This window comes from Carettochelys insculpta, chromosome 2 (genome assembly GCF_033958435.1).
Source record: "Carettochelys insculpta isolate YL-2023 chromosome 2, ASM3395843v1, whole genome shotgun sequence".
NCBI lineage: Eukaryota > Metazoa > Chordata > Testudines > Carettochelyidae > Carettochelys > Carettochelys insculpta.
The window spans coordinates 19457919-19482885 of NC_134138.1; the positions used below are offsets into that span (position 1 = coordinate 19457919).

The following is a 24967-nucleotide window of genomic DNA, read 5'->3' on the forward strand; positions in this document are numbered from 1 at the left end:
GAGGTAGCCTTGTTAGTCTGTATCTTCAAAAACAACAGGAAGTCCTGTGGCACCCTATAGACTAACAGACATTTTGGAGCATAAGCTTTCGTGGGCAAAGGCCTGCTTCGTCAGACTCATGCATCTGATGAAGCAGGTCTTTGCCCATGAAAGCTTATGCTCCAAAATATCTGTTAGTTTGTAAGGTGCCACAGGACTTCTTGTTGTTGTCAGCAAAGGTGTTACTCCTCAACATGGAGAAGCACAATGCTGCTGATAGATATGCCGGGTTTTGTCAACAATCTGTTGACAAAGCGCATTTGGCATGTAGATACTCTGCAGTTTTTTCAGAAAACCTCTCATGTGGACATAGCCATACACTAAAAATGCTTTCACTCAGATTGACCATATATAAATTGTTTTCTTTGAATGGTTCAACTTGAAATTCACACCCTGGCTGTCTTCCTTCCTTGCGACAGTGGAAGAATTTAGCAAAACTCCAAGGTGCTAATGCACTTTTAAAAATAACAAAGTGATCAAGCCTGTTTCCTAACTATTGTGCTACTGGGTTGATGCCCTAAATTCTGCAACATCCCTGCATGTTTTTATGCATATGAGTAGTTCCACTATAGTGATGGGTCTCTCTCCTAGCAACTGCCTTTTCCTGTTAGTCAACAGGCAGGTCCTCATGACCTTGCAGTTCAGACTACATGTGAATAAAAATACACATCACAGCACTGCACTGTAACTCTTGTATGGAACGCTGCAAACTAAAATGTTCCTAGTTCAAGTTAATGCAATCTTCTTCAAACAGGACCGTGTCAATGTGATCTAGCAACCTTTTAGCTCACCCCTGCAAGCAGCCACAGCCCAGTACCTTGGTGTGCAGTGCTCTTGCAAGCCCTGTACTCTGAACTACAAAGCTGTACAGATGTAGCCAGAGATATAGCCACCCATCTTTATAAAACAGGTTCTCATTATCCCCCAACATTTGTATGCTATGTCAGCATTATGTCATAAAATATTGAAAGGTCACACCTGCCTAACCAGACATACATGATAACAAGCTGACTGGTATGGCTCCATAATATCCTTGTTCAGCAGCAGTCATGGGTCTAGAATCTAGGGATGTAAAATTCCATTTAATTTTTGGTGGGAGGGATAGCTCACAGTGGTTTGAACACTGGCATGCTAGACCCAGGTTTGTGAGCTCAATCCTAGAGAAAGCCATTTAGGAATCTGGGGCAACTAGACTGAAAAGAAGGATGGTGCTTGGTCCTGCCAAGAGGGCAAGGGACTGGACTCAGTTACAACCAGCTCTATGAGATGTGTGTCTATATTATATATATATATATATATATTTATGACTGTGAAATGGAGTAAAAGGTAGTAAAGCTTACAGAAGGAGATTGCTGCAAACTGTTCTCAAGTCATCTTTCTGCCACACGTTAGCCCTCTAACTGGTGAGTAACTCTGCCAGACACACACACACACACACACACACACACACACACACATTTTATAAATCATCTTTTCCTCCTTTGCAGATCATTACTCCTTTGGTGTTTTAAAGTCAAAGTCAGGTTGGAGGGACATCACAATAGGCAATAAGCAATAAATAAATACAGGGACTGACTCAGGTCTCTCTTACACTGTGGGGTAACTCTGGGATATCTTCACTGACATCACTGGAGTTACTCTGGCAGAAAAGCAGGTCCGTTTGAGAGCCCTAGAACCATGGAAAGCTGGAGAGATTGTCACCTTTTATAACAAACATTTCTGAGCATTCTTCTGTGACTTTTGTAGGGGACTCAGTCAAGTTGTTACCAACCACAGTGCCTAACCATGGCAAAAACTTCTGCTCTGGAATTCAGCACTGGTCCAGACCCACAGCCTTAGGCTAGGGAGGACTCCGGTGATTTTAACAATACATCACCTAGCATGGTAGTACAAACAGCTTGGTGCTGTCTACACTAAGGGTGAACGAACTTTCTATGTCAGGCCCCCTTTTTCATTCCTGCAATTAGCAGAGCCCCCCAGCACAACCTATCTAATGTAATCCAAACCAATGGAAACTTCAGTTATGTTCGTTGATATATATACATATATATTTAAAAAACACTTTTGGCATATGTAAGAAAATAAGTTTGTAGAATGTAAAAACTTTGTTAATTAGTACACACATGTGAATACACAGACATAAAAACAGTAACATATTTCAATATTTTTAATGAGATGGGTGAGTCTGAGACCTAGCAGCCAACCGTGTTGACACCCCTTCTGAAATTTCATGCCCACCTGAGGAGGCCCCTCTCACTTTGCACACCCCGGTCTACACAACACTATAGCTTCCATGACTCCTACAGCCAGTGGATATGTACCCACAGTGAGAGCATTTTTGCCGCAATTGACAAGGCCACTGGCTAGCAAGGGAATGGAGTATCAGCCCACCAGCTTCATTAGGGCCTGGGCAGCTTCTCAGTGAGGATTGTGATTACAGCTTTTGACTCCTATGTGAATTTCTGCACTTTTCCAGTGAAATAAATCCACAAATGCTGAAGTTTCTAATGCCATGGCGGTTATTGAAACTATTGATTAATTATTGTTTCCCGACTAGCATGTAGAATAAAGGTCTAAGATTTCTTACGTGCGAGACACCAGAGCATCGCCTGCTCTGCTGAATACTGAGGTTTGAAGAGCCAGTACTGTTGGGATGGCAGGGAACGGTTTTGGTCAAGTTGTATCAGGCTGTTGTCCATTAGTGAAAAAAGTTCCATGACAGAATCTGATCCCCATGAAAAACAAAAACAGAAAGATGTATTTACAACCTGAGTTACATGTGGATTGCTTATATTTAAGACAGTGAACCAAATACAACCTTTTCCTGATGTTAATGTGTATCAAGGTTGGTTTTAAAATAGGATTGTCCCGGGGACAATACCTCAGTATTTTGAACTGTGTTTGGGTTGGGTTTTTATCTTTTTCCTCATGATTAAATTACAAGGCTGAAATAAAGCACAATACACTCCTATCACAGCACCTCCATCAAGCAGGGACTGAAAACGTAATGTATGGTTAAGTCGGAAAGGCTGTTAACTTTCTCTTGTGTGTCTACCCGCTACTGAAGGATCATTCCTCATAGTATCTTTTCTAGATTCTCTTGGGAGTTAACCCAACAGCCCACAATCAGCGAGATTTTTCTCTCTACTATTGATACAAAATGTTCCATTTATTAATTTAATCCTATTTCTCCCAGTAATGCCCCCACACTCTAACTTCAACAATTCTTCTCTGTTCCTGACTGTCATGCCTTCTCATTGTTGTCCCAGAACCGACCATAGCTATTTTTATCTCTTTAACTGTTCCCTTAAAGAAGCCCACAGAATTCTTAGGACCTTTTTGTTGCTTTTCCACTGATCGCCTTCCAGTTTGTCAATAAACATCTTCTTAACTATCGAAAGGGAGGAGCACAAACCACACTGCACGTTATTCTGGCCCTGTAAACTCCCCAGTTCCCCTTTTGAAGTCTAGACTTGTGTTCTATTGATCATGTGGGAGCTTATCCAGTTAAAAAGGAATTTTAGCTCATCTTTTATGCCAGTTTTATGAGGTAAATCAGTAAAAGCTTGCCCCATCATACTGCTTTAAATCACACATGCATCTCCCATAGCAACTCATCCAGGCATCATAGAAGGACTGCAGTTTGGTAAAGGGGAACAAAAATGCTGCCATCAAGAGGCCAATTCTTCACTCAGTTACATTTGTGTAGAAATTCTACAGACTCCAGATGAATTACTTTGGATTTACACTGGCCTAATCAAAAGCAGAATCTGGAACTGTGGGTGTCTATATACAAAAGGACTCTGATTCTAGTCTCAGTCCTCAAGTTTTGTTCCATTAAACTCCCAAAAGTCTGGAGGCCAGAACTTCATCTGGTGCAGATCAGCATAGCTATGGAGTAGCTCATTCAGAAGAAGCAGCCAAACCCTCTTCCATGAACTGACCCTGAGAACAGGCTTTTCCTCTGATATTCAAGCACTTTCACTTCTGACCTAGCCATGGAAGTGCAGGGACATGGCAAAATGAAAAAGCAAGAGAAGCCAGGGAGAAAGTTCATGGAAGTTCTTGTTTTGACTGAACCAAATCTGCCCAAACCTACTTATTCTCCATCCATGTACTTCAATAGAGAGAAAAACAAGTATGTGTGTTCTAGGAACTCTCAGCTAAATTCCACACTCTCCTACATGGTCTTAAACCCATCTTCCCCATTTGTAACTGGAAATATATAAAATTTGAAGATTTCCCTTGTTATATCACACAATCACAGGAGTTTAAGGCCAAGAGAAACCATCAGATCATCTGGTCTGACTTCCTGTACTATACGAGCCACCTCCACCCCCCACCCCCAGCATCTACTGCACTACTAGCCAGTACCTGGTAACATTCGCTCAGTCTGTGTTTGTGAAACAGCAGTGCCACACGCAGAGGATTTCATCCGGGTAATCATATCAGACTCTAGAATACAATCAGAGTTATCTATTATGCCATATAACTGGTAGTAATATATAGTGCTCACAAGCCATGGGTGGACTTAGGCCCTAATAGTGCTAGGCACTGGATAAACATAGATCAAAAAGACTGTCCCTTAAACTCATATTGATTCCAGATGTAGTTTTCCTGTGAACCACACTGACTATTAGTTCCTACCTAAACACTTTGCTGGCACTGGTTTTATGCAGTAAGTTAACAAAGAACATTTTACAGGGCAACCTGATTAGCTAGGCAAACAGTGTAGCAAATTTCAACAAAAAGTTTGAAACAGTTGTGTCTGCACCTAGCCCCTGTTTTGGGGCCAGTTAATGTATGGGCCCTTATGCTTCAGGGTACAAGTAGTTCAGCGGCTGGAGTTAGGAAGAAATACCTCTCTGTGATATAGTATTGCACAAGTGAATTACACAACAGGGGGTTTTATGTGTCTAAGGGACTGGCCCCCGGCTGAGATGGGCACCAGATTAAAAGTGATCCTTGGTCTGTTCTGATAGAGCACATCATACGTTCTGTGTTTGATTTTCAAAAGCACTGGAACTGCCTTAGATGCTTTTGCAAATCCAACTCTCCTAAACCAAAACAAATCCACTAAACTCAGTAAATATCTATAATCAGTAATAGTCAATACCAAGGCTCTAGACGCCTGCAGCCTGGTGTATTCCTAGAGCAGTGGCAAAATATGGGATATTCTGGCAGTAAATCTATTGGGAACAATGGAAGGTTATCGTGAGTCATGATGGCTAGACCATATCTAGCTGTTCACAATGTGCCAAATTACCATGGTATCTAGGAACTGACAATGGCTTGTGTCACTGTAACCCACACACCTGCTTGGTGTGGTTCACTAGCCCACATAGCAGCACCTACACCACTTACATAGAGGAAGAATGAGTCTCCCTGACAGCCTTAGCCAAGAGCCACTGGCTTTTAGCTCAACCTATGGATGTTCCTCCATTAAGCTCCAGAGGTCGCAGGCTTGGTTCCACCTGTTGGCATTTACATCTCCATAGCTTCTGGTACAGACTTCAGAAACAAGGGGCCTGATTTACCTGGTGCTTACACTGATTCTATGCCAGTGTTGTGCCGTTATAGGTGAAAAAAGACCCTGGTCTTAGCCCATGTTTTCTGGTGGCACAGTTGCTTTATAAGAGCTTTTGCAGTTTACACTTAGTGAGAATTTGGCCCCCATTTTTTTTTTTTGTCTTTTCTCTTCGAACCTATTATAATGGACATCAGGATAAAACTCACCTCTCCACAGATAAACCCACTGGATGCTGCGGAAGGTTCCTTCTCTTTCTTCTGAGAGCTCAGAAACTGACCAAGAATGAAATGTTCATTAATGCAATTGCTAAAATTAACTGGCTTATACTGAATGGCTGGGAAATTATATGAAGGCACATTCCAAGACTTAATACAGTGGGACTGACAGCCTGTGATGGAGTGGGGGGAGTGCATGTGTGAGACTCAGGCTGCATGTGTGTGAGACAAGCAGAGCAGCTCTCAGCGGCTAAGGATGATCCTGGGGCTATAACCCAGGCTGGCAGGTAACCCCTCTGCCCTGAACAAAGAGGAGGGAGGAGCTGAGCTGGGTTTGATTCTGGGGGCGGCAGTTAGAAGCTGGAGGGGAGAGGGAGCTGGAAGGCAGCCAGCCTGGCGAGGGGGAAGCTACACCCCAGAGGGGCACCCCTTGGGCTCCTCTCCGCAGGATGGGTTGGAATGACTGTCTCTGACTGCAGCACTGACTCTTCTGTAAGAAACTGGGCCTCTGTCACCTAATAAACTTCCTGTTCTACCTGCTGAGTGAGAGTCACTCCTGCCTGCGACCAGGGTGCAGTGCATGAGGACCCCGGAACCCCATCACACAGCCACCATGGACCTCAGAGCCAGGTGGGAGGGGCCCAGCTCTGCACCACAAAAGAGGCAGGGCCAAGGGTGGAAGGGACCCCTGGGAAGTCAGCTCTTACAACCACTCAGACCACAGTGCTCCCCCTCCTCTCTCAGAACTGCACAGAGTAGTGTTGCCATGGCATTTCTCAGAGGCCCAGAGCTCCAGCCACCACCACAGCTGCCCAGGCTTGGGGAAGCTGTCCCTTTTGCCCCCGTCAGTGGGCCTGTCTGGATAGAACTATGCAATAACATTGACAGTACAATCACTCTAAAGGAAAGATGGTCTGATGGTGCAGGTGCTAGCCTGTATCTGGTGAGCCCTGTGCAGCCTCAGACTTCCTGTGCAAACCAAGAAGTCTCTTGTCTCTCTGGGTCTTAGTTCCCCATTTGTAAAACAGGAGACATCCCTAGCAATGTTGTGAGACTAAATACATTAAAGCGTATGAGGTGAGGGCTCAGACACTGCAGTAATGGGGGATATAGAAGAACCTCCACCAGACATGGAACCCACTGACAGCAGTAGAACTGAGACAATGGATGTGTTTGGTTTTATAGAGAGGATTTATATGAACAGATCTGAATTGTGTGTTCAAAGTCCTTGCAGAACAATGTACAACAATTTGTTTTGAACTTGGTTAATTTTCATTAACACAGGTAGCCACAATAAAGTGCATGGGGCCCATCCTGTAGGGTTTACCAAGGCTAAATCCTAGAAATAATTCATAGAATCATAGGACTGAAGGAAACTCAAGGTCATGTAGTTCAGTCTCCTGCACTCATAGAAAGACGAAGTATTATCTAGACAATCCCTGACAGGTATTTGTTAACCTGTTTTTAAATGTCTCCAACGATGGAGATTCCAAAACCTCCCTAGTTATATATTAAAGTGATTACCCACCCTGACAGGTATGAAATTTTTCCTGAAGTCCAGCCTCAACACCTCTTCCTACAATTTCAGCCCATTGCAATTAAATTCATTCCACCTGGGTCATATGTCGCCAGATCCTGCAGTCCTTATTCCAGCAAAACTATTGCTGAAGTTAGGGAGAGTTTTCCCTGAGCAAATATAGGAGTGCTTAGCAGAAGCAATTAAAGATGGGAGAATGTATTTACTTACTTCCAGTGAACTCTTGTCCTCCAAGACTGAATGTAAACTCCTGCTTTTTTGCATCATAGTTCACACCTTTACATATTCCATCGCCTGCAAGCTTTGAGGTTTGATTCCAGTCATTTCTATGGCAGATCAGTACATCTGGGTAACTCATCAACCCACACAGGATAGTACCTATGTTCAATTGAAGAGAGGATTATATGTTAATAATAAGACTTATACAGCAATCTTCACACCAGGGTGCCAGTGCTTTTGGTAATCATTCAAGATGCCTCAAACACTGCAGGGAGACAATAAATGATACCTCTTTTTTAAACTGAGAGAAGTCAATGCTCAGAAAATTGGGCCAATCTTTACAGATTTTAGTGCCTAATATTGATCTAAACTTATGCCTAAAATACAAAAGCATATAGCCTGCTGAGCACCCACACATACTGTATACTTTAGCAATAAATATGAATTAATAAACACCCAACTCTGTGTGAGGCATTTCACAATACACAGAGACACACTCATGGCCTCAGAAGTCTTATAATCTTGGGCCCTGAACCAACACAGCATTTTAGCACATTTGAATGCTTTATTGAACAGGAGTCTGAATTCAGTCAGTTTAGGTATACACCTACACCATGAGTCGGTGGCATGGCCAGGTGTAGAATTCAGAAATTCTGGTTTCCAGTCTGTTTCTGTAATATCTAGACTCATTCCATTCTTGGTTTGTGTCTGCTGTCATGGCTCAGAGGACAAAGTACTCAATAGTAACCTAAAATAGTTTTCAATAATTCATTCTCTAAGTAAATCTACTTCCTACTAGCTGTGACTGCACCAGATTTTAACTAAAAATACCAGTCAGATCAATGCATTTGAGGCATTATTGACCCAAACATGCTAGCTTAGATAAGCAGACAGCTTCAGCATGTGGAGACATGCATTCAGAAAGCAAGATAAACACATAATTCAGTCTGACAATAAATGCATGCAAAGTGTACTAAACAATCATAGACTCATAGAACACTAGGACTGGAAGGGACCTCGAGAAGCCATCGAGTCCAGCCCCCTGCCCCAATGGCTGGACCAAGTACTATCTAAACCATCCCTGATAGACATCTATCTAACCTGTTCTTAAATATCTCCAGCGATGAACATTCCACAACCTCCCTTGGCAATTTATTCCACTGTTTGACCGCCCTGACAGTTAGGAACTTTTTCCTGACGTCCAACCTAAACCTCCCTTGCTGCAGTTTAAGCCCGTTGCCTCTTGTTCTATCCTCAGAGGCCAAGAAGAACAAGTTTTCTCCTTCCTCCTTATAACTCCCTTTTAGATACCTGAAAACCGCTATTATGTCTCCCCTCAATCTTCTCTTTTACAAACTAAACAAGCCCAATTCTTTCAACCTTTTTTCATAGGTCACATTCTCTAGACCTTTAATCATTCTTGTCGCACTTTTCTGGACCCTCTCTAGTTTCTCCACATCTTTTTTGAACTGTGGTGCCCAGAACTGGACACAATACTCCAGCTGAGGCCTAACCAGCGCAGAGTAGAGCGGAAGAATGACTTCTCGTGTCTTGTTCACAACACACCTGTTAATGCATCCCAGAATCATGTCTGCTTTTTTTGCAACAGCATCACACTGTTGACTCACATTTAGCTTGTGGTCCACTATAATCCCTAAAGCCCTTTCTGCTGTAGTCGTTCCTAGACAGTCTCTCGCCATTCTGTATGTGTAAAACTGATTGTTCCTTCCCAAGTGGAGCACTTTGCATTTGTCCTTATTAAACTTCATCCTGTTTACATCAGACCATTTCTCCAATTTATTCAGATCATTTTGAATTATGACCCTATCCTCCAAAGCAGTTGCAACCACTCCCAGCTTGGTATCATCTGCAAACTTATTAAGTGTACTTTCTATGCCAATATCTAAATCATTGATGAAGACATTGAACAGAACCGGTCCTAACACAGACCCCTGCGGAACCCCACGTTACACTTTTCCAGCAGGATTGAGAACCATTAAGAACTACTCTCTGGGTATGGTTATCCAGCCAGTTATGCACCCACCTTATAGTAGCCTCATCTAAATTGTATTTGCCTAGTTTTTTGATAAGAATAGCATGAGAGACCGTATCAAATTCTTTACTAAAGTCTAGGTATACCACATCTACTGCTTCTCCCCTATGCACAAGGTTCGTTATCCTATCAAAGAAAGCTATCAGATTAGTTTGACAAGATTTATTCTTTACAAACCCATGCTAGCTGTTTCCTATTACGTTACCACCTTCCAAGTGCTTGCAGATGATTTCTTTAATTACCTGCTCCATTATCTTTCCTGGCACTGAAGTTAAGCTGACTGGCCTGTAGTTTCCTGGGTTATTGTTATTCCCCTTTTTATAGATGGGCACTATATTTGCCCTTTTCCAGTCTTCTAGAATCTCTCCTGTCTCCCATGATTTTCCAAAGATGATAGATAAAGGCTCAGATACCTCCTCTATCAGCTCCTTGAGTATTCTAGGGTGCATCTCATCAGGCCTTGGTGACTTCCAGACATCTAATTTTCCTAAATGATTTTTAACTTGTTCTTTTTTTATTTCAACTTCTAACCCTACCCCTTTCCCACTAGCATTCACTAGGTTGAGCATTCCCTCATCAGACTTCTCAGTGAAGACCAAAACAAAGAAGTCATTAAGCATCTCTGCCATTTCCAAGTTCCCTGTTACTGTTTCTCCTTCCTCACTGAGCAATGGCCCTACCCTGTCCCTGGTCTTCCTCTTGTTTCTAATATATTTATAAAAAGCCTTCTTGTTTCCCTTTATGCCTGTAGCTAGTTGGAGCTCATTTTTTGCCTTAGCCTTTCTAATCTTTCTCCTGCATTCTTGTGTTGTTTGCCTATATTCATCCTTTGTAATTTTTCCTTGTTTCCATTTTTTATACAATTCTTTTTTAATTTTGAGATCATGCAAGATCTCCTGGTTAAGCCAACACAGTCTTTTTCCATATTTTCTATCTTTCCTACACAGTGGGATAGCTTGCTTTTGGGCCCTTAATAATGTCCCTTTGAAAAACTACCAATTCTCCTCAGTTGTGCTTCTCATGGCACCTTACCTACCAGCTCTCTGAGTTTACCAAAATCTGCCCTCCTGAAATCCATTATCTCTATTTTGCTGTTTTCTGTTCTACCCTTCTTTAGGATTGTGAACTCTATGATTTCATGATCACTTCCACCCAAGCTGCCTTCCACCTTCAAGTTCTCTACCAATTCCTCCCTATTTGTTAAAATCAAATCTAAAACAGCTTCCCCCCGGTAGCTTTTTCAATCTTTTGGAATAAAAAATTGTCTCCAACACAATCAAAGAACTTACTGGATAGTCTGTGCCCCGCTGTATTAGTTTCCCAACATATATCTGGATAGTTGAAATCCCCCATCACCACCAAATCTGGGGCCCTGCTCGACTTTGTTAGTTGTTTAAAAAAAGCCTCATCCACCTCTTCCACCAGGCTAGGCAGCCTGTAGTAGACGCCTAGCAGGACATCGCCCTTGTTTTTAACCCCTCTTAGTCTAACCCAGAGACTCTCAACACGTCCATCTCCTATGTCCATCTCCACTTCAGTCCAAGTGTGTACATTGTCAATATATAAGGCAACACTTCCCCCCTTTCTTCCCTGTCTATCCTTCCTAAGCAGGCTGTACCCTTCAATACCAACATTCCAATCATGTGTATTATCCCACCAAGTTTCTGTGATGCCAACGATGTCATAGTTATATTTATTTATTAGCACTTCCAGTTCTTCCTGCTTATTACCCATACTTCTTGCATTTGTATACAGGCATCTAAGATATTGAGTTGATCTTGCCTCCCTGTTTTGCCCTGACCCTCTTTTTACTCTGACATTGTTGCCCATGCTGCCTCCCATTTCTGACCCATCACCCAGGTTTCCATGTTCTCCACTTACCTGTGGGCTTTGCTCCCCTGCCCCTGTCGAACCTAGTTTAAAGCTCTCCTCAACAATAATGGGTTGCTTTTTGCTTTGTATTGTCTTTCACCACCACGGGCCCAGGGGCACAGAGAAAGGGGATCCCAGCTCTGTGTCCCCATAAAGGGTGGGGGTTAGGGCACTCAGTCTTGCCCCTCCTATTGGAGCTGCACTTTAGGGGGAGGGATAGCTTAGTGGTTTGAGCATTGACTTGCTAAACTCAGGGTTGTGAGCTCAGTCCGTTGAAGGTCCCTTAGGAATGTAGGGCAAATAGATTTAAGAAAAAAAATCTGTTAGTGGACTAGACCCAATGACCCCTGAAGGTCCCTCCCAGGTCTATGAGATAGTCATATCTCCGTATTAAACATGGAGCAGCAGCACAGCATTGCAAGGCCTTTCAAAGGGACCCAGAGTTCCAGCTGCTGCTACTTTGGCAGCTGGAGCTCCATGGCCCTTTGAAATGCTGGGTGTAGGGGGCAACTGCCCATCCCTTTTCAGTGGGCCTACCTTTAACAGAAATATGATGAGCCTAGTTCTCTACTGCATTACTCCAGGTTTGTGCTGGTGTAAACTCCAGTGGTTTCACTGGAGTCATACTGGATTACACATTAATGAATAGGGTTTGTTGTGTTCCCACTTTGCAGAATGACTCACAACATATACAGTAACACCATTCTGTGTTTTCCACAATTAGTCCCCATTTTAGAATGACATGAGCCAAAAACTTAAAAATGAAATACATCATGAAATACATAGGATGCAGAAATGAAAACAAATATCTGGGTATCAATCCTGAAAGAACAAATATATGTCCTATACCACATCATAAAGAAAATGTGTATATTACAAGTATATTAAAAACTGATTAGAAACATCAGTGGTTGTTGATCTTGGCATGTTGCACAAAATAGATATCCTAAATCTGTCAACAAAACCACTCCTGGTAAACAATCTGTTGGACAGTCATTAATAACTTGGATTGTGTGTATAATACACACAATCCATTAGCAAGTATGAAAGTTCCAGAGAAATGGTAGCTAAAATGCTTGCCACAATTCCTTTAGAAATTGACTTCCTTTCACATATTTATTGTTTCATGGAACACTAACATTTTTTCCATATTTATGACATGAAAGAAAATTGCAAATCAATGGCTTTAGATGGAAAATCACTGAATTTTTCACATGGCACAAATAAATCCTGTGATCTGAATTAGGAAGATGTTCTGTGCAAGAAAACAAGCGTCTATATAATTAAAGACTGTATCAGAATGCACAAGAGACAAAGTCATGATTGCATGAACAACTAATTCTAGGGTTGACTAAAGTTTACGTGCTGCAACCTGAGGCTCTGATTTTGCAAAATCAGGTCCTTACATATGTATTTAATTTTATCTTCATGAATATTCTCATTGACCTCAATGGTATCCTCTTTCGCAGAACTGATGCCTTATTTATGTTTTGTTAATGCAGTTTTTTTTGTATTTGTTGCACTACCAGAATGCACAAATCTTTAGCAATGGCCAAGACAAGTTGGCCATGTCCCAAAAAGCTTACCCCATTCCTAGCACTTTCTACAGTGAGCAGTCCTGTTGCCAAATACAATCAAGTGCTTGGAAATAGAAGAGCCCAACAATCCTTGGAGAACCAGTGTTGTAAAATCAAATGTCTCTGGAACCTCCTGATTCAGAACAGCTCTTCAGTATGTGCTTAACTTAATTAAATCAATGGGAATTTAAAGGTGTGTTTATGTTTAACCACATGCTTTAGTGCTGGTGCTAAATGGGCCAGACTGAATACTATTATTTATAGCAAAAGGCATGACCTCATAGACTATATGTCAATACCCAAGTCAGGATGCATTTTATTAGCAAGCAAAAGATACAAAAATACACACTGACGGGTAAGCTCAGCCCTGAGAGAGGGTCATAAAGCTGACTACCAAGTCTAACTTGGAAAAGAATCAATGATCTTGCCGATGGGCTAAGTTACAAGTCACTGAGATGCAATGCACATTGCATCAGGTGGTACATTTTTGCAGGATTGTTCTCTTAGGTTATCAGATCTCTGGAACAGGAGCCTCCATATTTTCCTGTACATTGGTTATGCATCATGCACTCCTGAAGCATAATAACCAGTCACATAGACTCTCCCCAATGGTAAAACATACATTTAACTACCAGCAGCTGTAGTCAGTGAACACTGGAATAATAGCCATGCCAAACTCAGTGGGACTCCTCATGGCAGTAAGCACCATACACAGGAGTAAAGATGTGCAGATCCAGCCCTAGAGGTTGGACAATACAAAATGGGATCGAAGTGTGGGCTGCGACACAAACCACATCCCTAGTGTAGTCAAGGGTTAGCTCAGCTAAACTTCTCATTTAGGGGACATGGCATTTGTTTTGCTTAAAAAAAATCATTACACAGCTGAATAACATGGCATGGATAGTTCATATTACCACCCAACACAGGGATGATTCTGTCATCTTTACCCAGACTACAGAGTAGCTTGCTCTGCAAACATACCCAGTGAAGTCAGGGTCTAATCAAGGTGACAGAATCTGAACTTTACCGAGTGAAATATTTTGTTTGCTTTAAATATGGGAGAGTGTCTGGAGTCATATTGTTAAATTAAACATATTTACATTCTATATATCATAGAGGTGAGTGATGCGGAGATAAAGCAGCAGTGGGAAATGTGTAGAGCTCGCCAGGGTCTTCTAGATATATCTCCCAGAAACTGAATCAATTCACTGCCATTGCAGGGTCCGGGGCATTTGTGCATCTCGGCCCCATCTAGTCTCTCTCTGCAGCACGTGTTAGTTTATATTGAAGTATGACAGCCCACAGGAGACTAATTTTAATTGCTGGGTTTTGTGTGTGGGTGTGGGTGTGGTGGACTGAATTAGTGGCCAGTAATATACAGGAGGTCAGAATAGCTGATCTGATGGTGCTTTCTGGCCTTAAACTCTGTGATTGTAACTTTTGGAGGAGTGGCAGGGGATATGGATGAGGGAAGAGGAGAGGGTATAAGAGAGGAAAGAATGGACAAGACTGCCTTGATCAATATGATAGCCTTTGTGCTCCATCAACCTCTCCACAGCTACATAATGTTCTAATGTGACTTCAGTTTCCAAGCAATTACAGATCATGTGGTAAACTATAACCTGATGTAAAGCCTGGTTAAGCAGCTCCTTTTTCTGATCATCGAAACATATAATCTGTTTATATTTTAAACATTTCACATTGTATTTTAATTCTGCTATCAAACAAACATCTACTTCTGGCAAACTTGTTGAGAAGCCTTATTATCGCAGTAAATGCCATAAAAAGATATATTCAAACTTCCGCCCAGGCATAAATTGGACATATGCGTTAGTTAAATGTCTCATTAATTGGGATAGTGTTGTGCCATTGCCATTTGAATATTATTACCTCTGTCAAGTTTAACCTGGCTGAGGATGAAGCCATCACAGCAGGGATCCTGGCTGCATGTTTGACGGCAGAAGAGGTGAGCCTCTGTCAAAGACACGCCAGCTGCTGAGACAACCACTGAGCTGTAGACACCAGTAAGCACATTCTGAAAATCTGTCATCTCAAAGGTCTTGAGACCAGATACGGTGAATTCTTGCCCTGGACCAAACAGGAAGAAAAAGAAATGCATGTTCTAAAAAGTGCAGGAGGCAAAGCAACAGCTGCAGAATATCTCCAGATCTAAGATGACTGAATGTTTTAAAATTAAAGCCTAACATGAGTAAGAGGTACAGGTGCAAATTTTGTGGGGTTAATTTAGATGTTCATGTTTGATATTGAAGATTGACTCAAACTGTAAAGGAAAAGGCTTCAAAGATGCTCTGTAAAAGATGTTTTTGTTGGAGTTTGGATTTGTTTTTACTTTGGTTTGATTGTTTTTTTTAAATGACTAACTTTGTGCTGTCTTGACTGGAGAATTTAAAGATATATACAATTACAATAATCAACCTAGAAACTTTTAGGTATAATCAAATTCATTTGCACTTTCAACAGAACCTTAGCCGTTCCTGCTAACAACACACATTATTATTAAATCATCATCATCATCATCATCCAGAATATTATTATTGCCAAAGCCAAGAGAAATGCCAAATATGCAGAGTATAAATGGCTAAAAGCAAATTGCTTTTAAAAATTCCCTCCACATGAGGGATCTAAGATTTTATTAACAGGAAAAATTAGTTCAAGATTTTTATTTTGTATGTGATTCCTTAAAATTTTACTTTTGATTTCTGTAATAAAAAGAGAGGAAACCTAACTAAAATGAATAGTCTGGTGTTTTCAAATACTTCCCATCATACAGAAACACAGAAGTAAGAGAATAGGCCAAGACTGATCAATGCCTTTCTGCTCTTCTCATCTGTTCCCGCCCTGTCACCCTCTACCCATATCCTCACATAATACTTGCTGGGAATGAATAGTGTGAGACATACTCCACCAATCCTAAACTCTGGTGCTCTCCATATAAATCACACTACAACAAAATAAATCTTAGTCGATTCAGAGAATGTTTCTCTGTTTTTTCTGGCAAACTGATAGTGGAGCAGAGGTTTGTTGTCCTACAGCCATTCAGTGCCTGATCCTGCAAGGCACCATGCCCTCATGTCCTGGTAAAGTCCAGGCCTGTTTGCAGGATCAGTTTTTCACTTTCCTAGACAACTCAATGATCAGTGGAGGTTCAGCACATACCTTTTTTCAGATATACCATCACTTCATCCTTCTGTTGGTTCCTGACTTTAAACAGGCAGTTAAGTTGAGCAATGCTAATGGCGGCAGGATTTCCCATAACACCTCTCATCTGAGACAGACACAGACATGCTGAATGTGCATTAATTCATAGCAGAGAAAATACAGTCTATTCAGTTTGCTTTTTCTTTGATGGAAACTTAGGAGGAGGATGATACACACTCTTCATAGTTACCATGACTTCTGAGGGCCCTCCAGTTCTGTTGTTTGATCATAACTCCATCAGCTCAGGACATGATTTTTTGATGCTATTTTATTGTATTTACAACAGTAGCATAGTCCCATGAATAGCAAATTGCCAAAAGAAGGTGGTAAAACACTATCTAACTCAAGACCATGCACTGCAGAAATGGACAAAGATATGACGACAGACCCAATTATCTGTTTGAGTGTTAGCATAGTCAATACCATTGAAGAATGGGAGTTTGTGAATGGTGATTTGGTAAGAGGTGCAGCAGTTTAACAGAGGGAATCAAACATCTCCAAGCAACGATTAATGTAGGCAGCAGTCCAGCAAATTTTAAAATTAGCTTTCTTATTTCATATGCAACAATATCAAGCAGTGCTGCCCAGGAGTTAGAACAGGAAATCTGGAGCCTAGATTGCTGTGTTTAATGCCTAACTTCACCACAGACTTACAGTGACACTCTAGACACGTTAATTCATCTCACTCTGTCTTACTGTTACTCAGACATAGTACGGGGAAAATGCTATTCGTTGTAGGGATGCAGGAATGAGAGAACCCTGAGCTGTTGCCAAAATGTTCAAAAGTGACTAATGATGCTGGGAGCCCTAAGATGCTCAAAATCAAAACTACTTAAACAGCTCTGGTTTCTAGTGGGTGTTTTGTCCAGTGCTTTTTAAAAATCAAACCTCCTTAAGGTGTCCCAACCAAACACAGAGGCTCCCACAACTGATATTTGGAAAATTCCTGACTTTCATTCCCTCTCTAAACCCCCAGCACTTCACCATCACCATAATAGAACACAGTGTCTAAACAGTCAGGAAACTGCCTGGCCTTCTGACAATGTGTTCTCATACTGGCTCTCAGGTAATGCCCAGGCTATGTATTTTAAAGAAGTGTCCTCGTTTACCAGTCCAGAAGTGGTACAGTTGAAGTTGGTTTCAGCAGCACTGTGCAGCTCACACAGCACCTCAGAACCTGGAGCAGATACTGTGACAAAGCCACATGACTCATCCGTCTCACAGTCTGGAAGCATGAAAAAAATATAGAGGTTGTCATTTCATTTGTACAACACAACACCAAGCATGCCTCCCACTGGCTGTGAGGTGTGTCTTCTGTATACCCACAGACTCCTACTGGATTGGAACCTTGACCTTCATCTCTATTATAAATAGTACCACTTTAACTAAAACAGGGGTTGAAATCAGCTGATGTCAATTTAACTGAACTGCTGCAGAACATTTGTTGAACACTCTTAAATAACTCTAAACTTAGGTTACATCAAGCTAGCTTCACTTGATAAGGAAGCTCCTTGAGCTAAACTGGCATAAACTAGGTTCAAGGTGATTGAAGTGTCCACACAAGTTTTGCAGCAGTTTAGCTGAATCAACTTTTTAAAAAAAAATCACGCTACTTGTTAAATTAGCACAATTTGTCAAAGAATCATAGCATCAGATGCCACATTCACCTGCTCCAGTAGCCCATCTCGGACAGTGCAACTGCAGCAGAGGAAGGTGCAAGAAACCTAGTCATAAACCAATATGGGATAACCTGCTCCCAGCGATACAGCCAAGGTTTTTGCTACTCCTTACTGAGCTAGAGGAAAAACTACACTGATTGAGACAATCTATGTACTGTAATGAGCATGGCTTGTAAGAGTGCTGCAGCTTTTGCTCAAGAAACTAGAGCTGGTGAAAGGGTTCCTGGCCAACTATTTATCTGACAAATGTAGACCCTTTTTCTTTCTCCACTTACTGCCTGCCAAGAGACTTGCTCAAGCTTATCTGTTACTTGGAGTTGCTCTGTGAACATTTTGTGCAGTGCATGGCAGCCCTGAGTGGTTTGGCACAAACACATTTTCAGGAGTCAGAAATCCCCATCTGAGCAGCATGATTACTCTCACCATGACTCCCACTGTGGCTGAAACACATACAAAGAGTATCCTGACTAAGGTCCTTTCTACTGCTCAGCCACCACCTCCCTCTCTCCACCTCCCTTGTCTTTGCATCTCACTGCTGCTCCAGCTGATGTACTTATTTCCCAGTGAGATCAAACCACTCTTCTGGTCTCTTTAACAACGCTAGACTGAGGCATAGCAGTAAATTCAGTACTTGAAGGCTCTCTTCTTTGGTGGCCTCCACTGCATGCCACACAGATTTGCTGAGAGCCATCCCTCACCTGAAATGCATTGCAAAAGCGCACTCTGAGGGTCTCCTTGTATGGTTTCTGAACGAAGGATCCTGGCATCTTCTGCACTGTAGATCAGTTTGGATTCAGGAATTCTTTCAAATTTTCTGAGCACTAAAAGGCAGAAAGCGTGGTCAAGTCTCCTGCATGTTATTTCCATTGCTGCTCATTTTCCAAAGAAAGTCAACCCAGACTTCACTTAAAAGAGCAAAATTCAGGGTGTACAGAGAGCAGGACTCTAATTTAATGAACACCATCAGTTTTCTGTGAGACAATCACAAAAACAAAAGAAAAGTCTGAAACAAACTTTTGCAGAACTCTCCTGTGAAGTATGAAGTGTTCAGAATCAGGTCTCCTTTAAATAAAAAAGTAGTGGTATGAGGCCATAAATGGGCAAGAAAAATGAATTCTTGCTTTTCTGTTTTCAGGTTTATGGAACCTGTGAGCTCTGTCTGAGGATAAACCTCCATTTTACTGTTGGGCTGCATAGAGAAACAGAATCAGAAGAAGGGTTCTTTCGAAAATGGGGTCTGCGCGGCTGTTTTTGCTTCTGGAAAAGCCTCTTCCAGAAGCATGATCATGCAAAAATATGCAAATTAGGTGCAAGATATGTAAATCTGTGCTTTGTCTGAATTTTCAATCTCACTCATTTGCATTCCACTTCTGAAAGTGGAATGCAGTGAAGATGCAGCTATTGTGTGTAGGATGGATCAAGAGCCACTCAATCTGAACTTGTCCACTTTCACTGGTTAAGAAAACCCCAAGGGCCCAGAGGAGAAGACTGTCATCCCTTGTGAGTGAGAGACATTTGTGGTAAGGAGTGTCTCTCACCATACACAGTGCCTAGCACCATGGGACCTTACCCTCATTTGGTACCTCTGGGAGTCAATGGAATACAATTAATATTATGAATTAATTTATATCTTCTTACAAACTGGGCATGTAAACTTAGTTTCCTTACAGATCTGTCATCAGGTCAAAGGGAGGTTAACTGAGTCCAAGTAAATTTAACGTGAGATTAATTTACAATATTGTGTGTATGTCATGGCTGAATTTGACCCTTAGCATGCAACTGTGCCCATCAGAGAACCAGGCACCTTATCTGTTGTTCTCAGACGTTAAAGAATACGCTGAAAGGCTATGGCCACACAGCCAAATTATGTTGAGATAACAGCTGTTATTTCAAAATAACTTCACTGCTGTCTACCCTATGCACATGCCATTTTGAAACAAATTTGAAATAGCAGGTGCATTATTACAAACTCCATAAATCTCATTGCAGGAGGAATAGCACCTATTTCAAAATAGGTGCTGTTAAGACACACAATAAGACTTATTTTGAAATAGCTTTTTTGAAATAAGTGCTATTGCCTGTCTGAACAGCACCTATTTCAAAATAGTTATTTCAAAATAGGCTCAATTTTGAAATCAGTGCTATGTGTGCAGACTATGTATTTCAAAATAGCTAAGTACTATTTCAAAATACATATTTTTGTGTAGCAGCCTTATTTCAGAATAACTTATTTCTAAATAAGGCTGCTGTGTAGGAGCTCATCTATGATGTTTTGGGAGTAAGGGAGGTTCAAAGTCTCACAGGTACTTCAAAGTGCCCACAGCTACACTGCTTGCCAGCACGTCGAAGTAAGCAACTTAAAGTTCGCACGGTGAGAATTATGCTAATGAGGTGCTGCATATGCAGCGCAGCACCTCATTGCTATTCACTGATTGGGCTCATTTACATGCCCCCTTCAAAGGAGGGGTTAGTGTAGACAAGCCCCTAGATGTAGCAAAAGGAGCTACCTACTCTCTGAATGAATGTCCTTTGAGGTGAGGATGGGCCTGTTCTATAAATCAGTGATAGCCAGCTACGGCAGGGTCAGTTAATCAGTCTTCTTATCCATAAATTCATCTGTGAATTTTTTAAAATGGGGGAAAAAAAAGCATCCATCCACAGTTGGTGGAGTTTTGGTTCACCAAAGCAAGATATAACCCCATGTAGGTGTAAAAGAGAGAATGTAATGCTTCCCTGCCTTTTTCTCCAACTGAATGTGACCCTAAAGTATCACTGTATTTGTCTCTGAGAGGAGGAAAGGAAAATAAGACAATTTAGTCAGTCATTCTGGACACACAACTCTACATAATACAGTCTCATCAGGGAAACAGAGTCCAAATCTTTTTGCTGGACCGGGACATTCTGACAAAGCAAATGCCCCCGAAATGGCCTCCACTACAAGATCAAGTTCTGAGGCCAAGAAAAACTAAATGTGGAAATTTATGTGAATATTATGGCTTTCTTTGGTCATTAGCAGAGATACTATTACCAGAGAGGAATAGTAGGTAAATGGAGAGAGTCATATTAGAAGAAAAATCACAAGCTGATTGATACAACCCTTGGATTAGGTAGATTAGAAAGTGAAAACTGATGTTTTTACTCATTTCTTGTATAGTAATGACATGAAAAATAAAGGCAGTGGAGCAAATTCTGCTCCTCAGACACACCAACACAAATGTGAACTAAGTCCACCTTATCAGGGACAACAGAGTTACTACAGATTGACCTTAGAATCACTAACTGCAGAAACTGGATCAAATACAAAGATCTGGAGAGAGTAGAAAATCCTCTTGGATCCCTGCAAATGCAGACACTCTACAAAGGGGGTCAGACTGCAGCTGCAAGAGGTCTAATTAGTAGTCTGGTTCGCATGTCAGCTAGCACCCCATGTCATGGGGAAAAGTAGCCTTGTTTTGGGTTTCCAAGAGAGGGAAGGAGTCAGATATGCTCAGGAAGTGTAAACTAGTACAGCAGCATTGATTTCTGACCCACAGGAACCCCTAGGGTTTCTCCAGAAGTGAAGGATGAACTGAGCGAGCAGCATCACCCAGTTGGCCTGCCTACACTCTCTTCTTGGCCAGCCTCTAGCCAAATGGGGGCTTCAGACTGGTGGTCAACACAGCCTCCCATGGGTTTCACCCAGTCTAAGCAACTAGGCACCCTTGGCTGGATTCAGCCCCTAGAACTCTGAGCATGGAGTAGCTGCAGGCTTGTCCCTCATTCCCTTGCACATCAGAGTAGAAGAAGAGAGATGACATCGGGAGGCAAGAGCAGAGCTTTTGCGCAGAAATGCCTGGATAAACCACAGAATAAAAGATAAGGATCAATTTTTAAAACAGTCATTTGTCCTCTTAAAACAAAGCAGCCAGCACTAATTGCTAACAAATATTTGTTGCTGTCAAAGCTGAACCAACGGGTGCTTTTGATAAAATTGTCATTTTCTGCTTAGGAAGAGCAAAGGCACAAGCAAAACTACAGTGTGCATGTGTGTACACACACACACACACACACACACACCCCTGTGCTTTAACTCAGCTGGGAAGAGGGTTAAAAGGGAGAGTAAGATGGAGGGAGAGAAGTTTTCCCTGTTAAAGAAGTATAATACCAAAACCACAGTTAATCCCTTCTATCCATATGCAGAGGCTGAATGAGCATTGTAGTTACATCTCATTAACAAATAAAACAAACCAGTGAACAGATTTCAAATTTCAGGAAAAATAAATAATTTTTTAAAAATTTTGTTGGAAAATGTTCATTAAGGTTTTTAATTTTTAGATGAAAAATGCAAGATGAAATTAAAATTAGGAAAAAAGGGGAGGGTTTTAAACAACATTGTCCTTGTGAAGCAAGCCACCCAATTCCTCTTCAAAAATAAAAGTGTATTTCTACAGGAAAAGGAAGAGGGTTTTAAAAAAGTATTCGGGGTAGTGGGACAAAACCACGCAGAAACAAAGACTTAAAAATAATTCAATACTTTGCTTCATGACAAATTTTGAAATTTTTATATTGTAATGTTGAAAACTGACTTTTTTCCCCAAAAATATATTTTCTTCAAAAATCTGCATAATCAAAAATGTTCTATAGTTAACGAATTTTCTAGTAGCTGTTCATCACTGGTGCAATGGAAATAGGACTGGCCCTCTGTGTGTCATAGGCCATATTCTGAAATACGTTCAGGGAGATTCTTCTTTAGCTCAAATTATAGGGGGTTGTGATCTTGGTGGAGGCCAATGTAGATTCTGCCCATGCTGTTGTCAAACATTTCTGGGTTCCCATTGAGTGCCAATGGTTTGCAACATAGTGGCAATGAGGACATCCAGGGTGGGCCCGGATTTATTACAGCTGATCAACTTTCCATTTTAAGAAGGTGATTTTTTTTTTTTTTTACTACAGAAGAAAGATAGCTTCGAAATAAAGAGGAGCCATTGAGTCAGTCTTATCCATTCCTTTCTATTATGTGTCTTTACTAAATAATCCCAGATTACATTATTATATTCCTTTCTACTATATAGTTAGTGGAGGTGGTTGGGAGGGAAAGTGAAACCACTCTCATTTAACCTTTTTTTAAATAAAAAAATGGATTTTTTTCTAAATTCAAAATAAGATTGAAATTAAAAAAATCAGCTAGCTCTGGAGCTGGTCAGAAATCAGGGGGATTTTGTGAAGATAATATTGAATCAGGCATAAGCAGCAGTGATTTTATCACTGCCTATGCGTTTGTGGATATTTCAACACCACAAAGAAGCACTTGCAGCAGGGCATCTTAGAGCACTGGTCAATTGACTCAGGCTTGCAGGGCAGAAAACACTGTCATAGTTGTTTGGATGTGGGCCAGAAGATGGGGTCTAAGCTCGGCCCTGCTCATCAGGTTTCAAACCCTAGGCTCTTACCTGAGCCCAAACATCTACTCTGCTCTTTTTGGCCCCACTGCCTGAGCCCTGTGAGCCCAAGTCAGTTGCCACAGGCCTTGAGATTTGGTGCAGCAGGTCTTTTATTGCAGTGTAGACATACAGTAAAAGGCCTACAGATAGAATACCAGGCGTACTGATACTGATAACTAGAGGTGGAAAGGAACTCTCATGCATGCAAGGACAGAACTTTGGTGGCCAGTGTCTCAAATTCTGTTCCCTATGAGTGTTTATCCTATGACCACAAAGTGCCACCTACATGCTAGTCTGCCATTGTAGATTGTAAACTGTTCTGTCAATTCCTTCACTACTGAAAATCTTCATTTTACACACAGGAAAAACGTGTCATGAAATCAGTGGCAGAAAACTAACAACATGCCATCACGTTCTAAGGAGTGATCCTCATTAATTCCACATTGATAGCATGATGAGGCCCAGAGTTACAGAATTACAGGCTGAAATGATCGCTTTTGTCAAAGAGAAAATTAAAGCTTCCTACCTCAGGAACATGATTGCAAAATGCCACAAATAAATTTTGGGACTGTGTGATGGATTATTATAGAAACAGAGAATCATAGCATTGGAAGAAATCTCAGGAGGTCATTGAATTCAACCTCCTGCTAAAAGCAAGACCAATCCCAACTAAATCATCCTAGCTAGGGCTTTCTCAAGCCTAGATTTAAAGACCTCTAAGGATGCAGCTGGACACTTTACTCCAGATGTGGCCTCACGAGTGCCAAGTAAAGGGGAATAATCACTTTGCTAGATCTGCTGGCAATAATCGTCCTAATGCACTCCAGCAGGCTGTTCGCCTTCTTAGCTACTAGGGCACACTGTTGGCTCCTATCCAGCTTCTCATTTAGTGTAATATCCAGGTCCTTTTCTTCAGAACTGCGGGTTACCCAGTTGGTTCCCAGCCTGTAGCTCTGCACTTATCCTTGTTGATCCTCATCAGATTACTTTTATCCCAATTTTCCAATTTGTCTAGGTCTCTCGAACCTTATCTCCACCATCCAGCATATCTACCTCTCCTCCGTCTTAACGTCATCCACAAATTTGCTGAGGGTGCATATTTCCTGTCACTATTAACATCTTGTTACATATGGTCAGAGCATCATGTTGAAATCCTTCTTTTCCCTATTCTGATTACGAACTTCTACTGGATCTTCTTTTATCCTTACAAAGTGACCATCTGTTTTACTCCATTTTAGCTATGGGATTCCTCTTACGCTGCTCTAGATGTTGTTTACAAGCTAGTTTGTAGTGCTGGTGTAGTATCTGGGCAACAACTCAACTTTTTTCAAAAAATAACCACTTAAAATGTAATTATTAATCATTAAGGGCCAGATTAAAATAATCTCACTCGTGGTGGAGTCCAGTCTTCTGATTTACATATCACCCTCTCAGGGAATAAGGCATTAAACAAGCATACCAAAATCCGATGGTAAATGAGACGATGTTTCAGGGGGGTAGCTGAGAAAGCTTCACACATAACAAGCAGACCTGCAGTACCTTAAAGACTAACAAAATGTTTTAGGTCATGTGCTTTTGTGGGCAAGACCCACTTGTCACACTCTATA

General features: G+C 41.4%; 1 protein-coding gene across 1 annotated transcript in view; it reads right to left on the reverse strand.

Moving 5' to 3' along the window:
- Positions 1 to 24967, reverse strand: part of TG (thyroglobulin) — a 209578-nt gene that overhangs the window by 122827 nt on the left and 61784 nt on the right. Inside the window, exons 23-30 of the mRNA XM_074984795.1 lie at positions 18639 to 18761; positions 17371 to 17486; positions 16220 to 16328; positions 14933 to 15130; positions 7532 to 7699; positions 5776 to 5841; positions 4414 to 4494; positions 2627 to 2764 (exon numbers count right to left, since the gene is read on the reverse strand). Coding sequence (XP_074840896.1) covers positions 2627 to 2764; positions 4414 to 4494; positions 5776 to 5841; positions 7532 to 7699; positions 14933 to 15130; positions 16220 to 16328; positions 17371 to 17486; positions 18639 to 18761 — 999 coding nt within the window. The remainder of the gene's footprint in view (positions 1 to 2626; positions 2765 to 4413; positions 4495 to 5775; positions 5842 to 7531; positions 7700 to 14932; positions 15131 to 16219; positions 16329 to 17370; positions 17487 to 18638; positions 18762 to 24967) is intronic.